Source organism: Microchirus variegatus (genome assembly GCF_963457635.1).
Source record: "Microchirus variegatus genome assembly, chromosome: 5".
NCBI lineage: Eukaryota > Metazoa > Chordata > Actinopteri > Pleuronectiformes > Soleidae > Microchirus > Microchirus variegatus.
In genome coordinates, this window is record NC_139806.1 from 3,544,561 (window position 1) to 3,550,560 (window position 6,000).

The window sequence follows — 6,000 nt, forward strand, 5'->3', positions numbered from 1 at the left end:
GAAACAGCTTTTCATTATACGCTCTCCTGCACATGAGTCTACAAAAGAAATGGATTAAATAAAACTCATTTTTGAAGAATCCTTATTGATTTATCTGCTCAAATTGAGGACTTGTTGTTGATTAAGACGGAGTGAAATTTCGGGCACATGACGCAAAAGAGCTCTGCAGCTAATGTAGTGAATACTTTGGGGAGAGCCGGTTACTCAATATGTCAATGTATTGAGATTTCATTGTTACGGAACTAGCCTAGCGCTAAATAAAAGACACTCAACGCGTCATGATTCCTCCCTATGGCACTTATCACAGGAATTAGGGAACACAATAATAAGCCAGAAAATGTTGCCGGACGGGACGTTATCTTGTTCGTCGTCTGATTAGCGAGACAGATATTACGATGTACGTTGTCTCGCGACGTATCGACGAGCGCACCGTCCCCGTATCGTGAGAATACGATCATCACGGCCGTGTGTCCATGTGAAAAACAACAGTAAACCTGAACAGAGGGTCGGCATTGCTACTGCACGTCACCTTTCACGGCCTCGTTGCACCGACTCGACTCCAACTGGAAAATCTGCACGAGTACAACTACCGTTATCGGAAAAAAGCATTCTTAAAAGAACGTAGCACAAAGCGTGAGATTATGGAAGTCAGTGGCGACGATGACCCTAATTTCTCAAAAAGTTTGCGTGTGGAGCAGAACCTGAACTGCTTGTATACACGCAGAATTGCTATGCTATCTCGCGGCGCTATGTTTCCAGAGCAGCTCATAAATTAACCAGCGTAGGAAGCTTTATTAAAACTATTAGTAACACATGAAGGATCATCATAGCACCTTTAGATATATCACTACACACCTTTGAGCTCGACTCAGCTTGTTGATTTACATTTTCTGAAATGAAATAACCAGCCTGAAGCTAACAGTTCATTTAACTCAGAGCGGTATTAAAGGGATAGTTCGGAATTTTTTACCTATTTTCCAACTCAGCCGGTGTGATGGAGACGTCTGGAGACGTTTTCAAGAAATTTCATTCAGTTCTTCTAGTTGCCGAGTTCGCTGGTGCCATGGCTAGCGCAAGTCAATGGTACCTGCTAGCATGGCATTAGAAACACTCATACCGACTCCACAGTGCACCCGAGGCAAATCAATTGCAACGGCAGACTATCGATGAACATATTTGTGTTGATAGAATAATATTTGAAACAAAACTTACCTTGCATCGCATTAATTTTTGAGGGACTACTTTCTCACTTTATCAGCCGCTGCCGGAAGTATGACGCGCTGCTGCTGCTGCTGAGACATAAATCCTTCAAATTGCAAGGTTTGGTTTTATTTCAAACATTCTATCAACACAGATATGTACATCGATAGTCTGCCGTTACAGTCGATTTGCCTCAGGTGCACTGTAGAGTCGGTATGAGTGTTTTTAATGCCATGCTAACGTGTACCATTGACTTGCGCTAGCCATAGCACCAGCGACTCGGCAACTAGAAGAACTGAATGAAATTTTTTCGAAAACGTCTCCAGACGTCTCCATCACACCGGCTGAGTTGGAAAACAGGTCTTATGTTCAAAATTCCGAACTATCCCTTTAATGCTAATGCAGCACCGTGGGTAGCATTTAACGCTAAATGTCAAAATAAGTGCTCAAATATCTCAAAGTGAACCCCGACGACGACGACGACGACGAGCGCTCACCTGTAAATCTTGTATCTGGTGGTAAATCCGTTCTGAAAGCGGTCCCTGAAGTCGGTGTACTCCGGACATTTGTGGAAAGGTCCCTTCTCCGACAGCAGCCAGTCGAGCTGCCCTTCGCTCTGCCTCGTGTTGAAGCCCCACAGCGAGGAGCTGGAGGAGGACGAGGACGAGGAGGACGTCAGAGAACCGGCCAGTGCCTTCCCGCCGTGTCCGCCGCCACCCGCTTGTTCAGCTCGAGCGGCCCACGGCTGCCAGAGCAACACCCAGGGCAACCATAGGAGCATCAAGGACGACGCCGACCACCTAGCGAGGCAGGCGGAGCCGTGGGAGCACCTCTCTCTTCTCATTGGCCAAGGAGTCGCCATGGTCCCGCTGGTGATGTGCTAGGGCACCTGGGACCGGCATTTCTTCTGACAGTCACCTCCCACCGACCTGGAACGCCAAGAAAAACACAGAAAAACGTGGCTTTAATAAAATAACGAGAGAAAAAAAAAAAAAAAAAAAAATAACGAGAGAAGAGATGACGCAGCAAAAACATTTTGCAACATTTAGTTTAGGAAACAGGCATTCATTTCATTTTCATTCATTTTTTAACCCTTTATTAGTCAATATTAAGCATGTATTAAGACCGTATGCTGGAAAAATCTTAATTCTTGTCATAATAGCGGTAGAATAAGGTGTTTAATTCCGGAAGAGGATTAGGGCCACACAGGAACAAATATTTGAGTTCTGACTTTAAACTCAGAATTCTGAATTTATTCTCATAATTCTGACTTTAAACTCAGAATTCTGACTATACTCATAATTCTGACTTTACTCTTGGAGTTCTGACTTTACTCTCAGAATTCTGACTTCATTCTCAGAATTCTAACTTTAAACTCAGAATTTCTGTCTAAAACTCAGAATTCTGACTCTATGTGGCCCTAATCCTCTTCCGTAAATGATTAGTTAAAATAAGAATTCTGAATTTTTACTCAGAATAAAAATGTGCTCTACTTTACTCTTGGAGTTCTGACTTTACTCTCGGAATTCTGACTTTAAACACATAATTCTGACTTTAAAGCTCAGAATTCTGACTTTATTCTTGGAATTTCTGGCTAAAACTCAGAGATCTGACTCTGTGTGGCCCTAATCCTCTTCCGTAAATGATTAGTTAAAAGGGGCTAGTATGCTACTTATATATGATAGTAAGCACCTAGTTGTTATAATAATAATATTAATTTTATTTGTTTGGCGCTTTACAGACAATCAAGGTCACCGTACACACAAAACACACAAAGGCATAATGGTGAATATGTGTTCCCTAATCTAAGGTGTTACCAACATTTTCATTGGTCCATTAATCAAAAAAAAACTTCATAAAATAACACAGCTGACCATGAAATGTCTTTGTTTTGTGGCAAAAATCACGTAGCTGTCAAATCGGAGGTGATCACAAAAAGGCTCCATTTAATCATTAAAATGTCATCACTGAAACGAGATTGCCCAAAAAGAAAAGTTTCAGTCACTCAAAGAAAAAAACAAACAAAGGTGTAAATGACGCCTGTTTGCTCGGTCTATACGTTTGTGTTTGCACATCGGGGCGAACGTCTCACTTCAAACGCTCGCGCACACTGTCGTAACACTTCTATTTATAAGGTGATACCGTCACATAAGGAGAGAGACTTTCGCTCTTCGTTTCGGCGCTAATGACGAGCGAGGCTGCGGGGACGAATCAGCGTTTCAAAGTGGATATGTAAAGCAGCCGAGGAAAGGTACTTTAAGTGCGCGGGGAAGGTTCTGTATTCCCTGTTTATCTTAGACACAAATTAGAGAATTAATTTCAGGTGGATAGATGCAGGCTCAGACATGAAAAAAAGAAAAAAACAATATTAAGTGCGCCGGCATTTTTAATTTTCACTCACTGCACCGGGAGATTACTGCAGTTTAAAAAGGCAATTAGTAAAGTCATCTGTCAAACGAGTGTATTTATGCCCCTAAAAGCAGGAAGGAAGCGTTGATGAATGCCACGCGACGCTGCAGCTGCACTCTGTGGCCCCAGAGGTAAAGATGCTGCGAATTAAAACTGTGCCACCTCGTAGGAACCTCATTTCTCTTTCTGTTACGTCTCGGGGGGGAAAAAAAAAATAGTGTACACCATTCCAGCGAAATGCGAGTTGAATAAATAAATAAGTGGATAACTGTATGCAGTAAAGTGGGAAATGTAAAGAGAACATTAGACCATCTGCATTCACGTCGGTCCCATATCAGCCTTGTGTTTGCAGTCGTTTCATTCAATACCAACACTGAAATAATGGCAACAGAAAGGAAAAGTGTTCACCCAGAGCTCTGGTTTTTCTGAAGAGCATCTGGATTTAATCTCCTAGAATAAAGATGGAATATCATTCTAAATGAGCTCTTTAGCTGTCGTCGCAAACAGCGAGCAATATTGTTTTAAGGACAAAATATTTGAGTTCTGACTTTATTCTCAGAAATCTGACTTTACTCTCGGAATTCTGACTTTAAAACTCTTAATTCTGACTTTATACTCTTGATTCTGACTTCATTCTCAGAATTCTGACTTCATTCTTGGAATTCTGACTTTAAACAAAGAATTCTGACTTTATACTCTTAATTCTGACTTTATACTCTTAATTCTGACTTTATTCTCAGAATTCTGACTTCATTCTTGGAATTATGACTTTAAACACAGAATTCTGACTTTATTCTCAGAATTGTGACATTAAAACTCAGAATTCTGACTTTGTTCTCTTAATTCTGACTTTATTCTCATAATTCTGACTTTATTCTCATAATTCTGACTTTGTTCCCGAAAATTCTGAATATACTCTCGGAATTCTGACTTTAAAAATCACTTTTTACAATGAATATGACATTAAATGAATGAGAATTACACTCTATACATTGTTAATGTGTTTGCTAATGGCGTTAGAAGGCTATTGGATGATTTGAAAACCCTCGTGCAATGATGTTAGCACATCTGAAAACAGTTTTGCTGGTTCTTTGACGAAAAAAAAGTTATTATTTTGAATAAAAATCATTATTTCTAATCTCGTCAATGTCTCGACTATATTTTCTATTCATTTTGCAACTCTTTTGATGAATAAAAGTGTGACTTTTAATGGAAAACACAAAAATTGTATAGTGACCCCAAACTTCCGAACGGTAGCGTATGCGAGCGTGTACTTTTACATTTTACGTCTATATTAAAATCATGTTTTCTTTTAGCCGAACCCTGCAAATTATCCATGGCTGTATATACAACGTTCACTGTAATGAGGTCTAACAAACGTCTACATGCTTCGTCCCTGTCAAACAAACGTAAATGCGTTAATAACGGTGAAATCCAGTGTGACAGTAATTGCTTTGACGCTTTGAAACATGTACGATTAACCAGCCTGACCTCTTCCTGGACCTGCTTCTTATATCACTAAATCTACCCTCACATTTATATATTTATATAAACGCTCGCACATGACACGCAGCGTACAAGTGATATTGATTCACACACGCGTTCATGTAGTGTTTTTCTGTGTTGGATTTGCCTTTCCGCCTCTCCAGAGACTCCACCACTAATTATAAAATACATAAAACATGCCGGCGAATGCCAGCGAGACGATAGAACAACTGTGAATGTTTTAAAGCCCTGACATTTAATGTCCGCCTTGCATTATTCACACAGCCTTTTTTAGCGTATTTACCCTTCTTCTTCTTCTTCTTCTTCTCTTGCTCTCTATCCCCAAAGGTAAAAAAACGGCACGAACATCACAAATCCATACTGGCGTTGAGGTGGAAGAGGACGAGCGGGAATGAGGGGAATGACGGGGTTCTCCAGGTGGAAACAGGGGAAAATCGACCACATATTGTGCTCAAAACAATGTCTCTGAGTCAAGAGGGAGCTGGAGCTTTTGTTTATTGGATTTTTCTCCGTTTTTTCCCCCTGTTCACCATCATTTCCTTCACATGGGGATTCGTGAGTAAGAGGCGAGTTGTTATATCACCGTGTTCACACGCAAAACAGAGACAAGAGGGAAATGAGAAGCACCGGGGAAAGCTGAGAGGAGTTAAAAAACAAACAAATACAGGCCGACTGGAGACGAGAAGGGGAAAAATGGCTTTTTAAAAGTAACCGCGGTGCCAACGAGGGAGGCCAAAGACAGAGGTGACCTCTTGGCTTGTCTGATAAGTTGCGGTCAAGAATTATGTGTGCCGGAATTCATCAGCTCGGTATCTGTGCACAGCAATAATTACTGCATCTCGCTCCGACAAAGGCAGCAGTGACCTCCTGACTGTGTCTTATAAT

At 41.0% G+C, this 6,000-nt stretch overlaps 1 protein-coding gene across 1 annotated transcript in view; it reads right to left on the bottom strand.

The window, feature by feature from the left end:
* Positions 1-2,062, bottom strand: part of brinp2 (bone morphogenetic protein/retinoic acid inducible neural-specific 2) — a gene marked incomplete at both ends in the record, with an annotated part of 113,632 nt that extends 111,570 nt beyond the window's left edge. Inside the window, one exon of the mRNA XM_083890251.1 lies at positions 1,698-2,062. Within this exon, the coding sequence (XP_083746377.1) occupies positions 1,698-2,062 (365 nt within the window). The remainder of the gene's footprint in view (positions 1-1,697) is intronic.
* Positions 2,063-6,000: the final 3,938 nt, after the last annotated feature.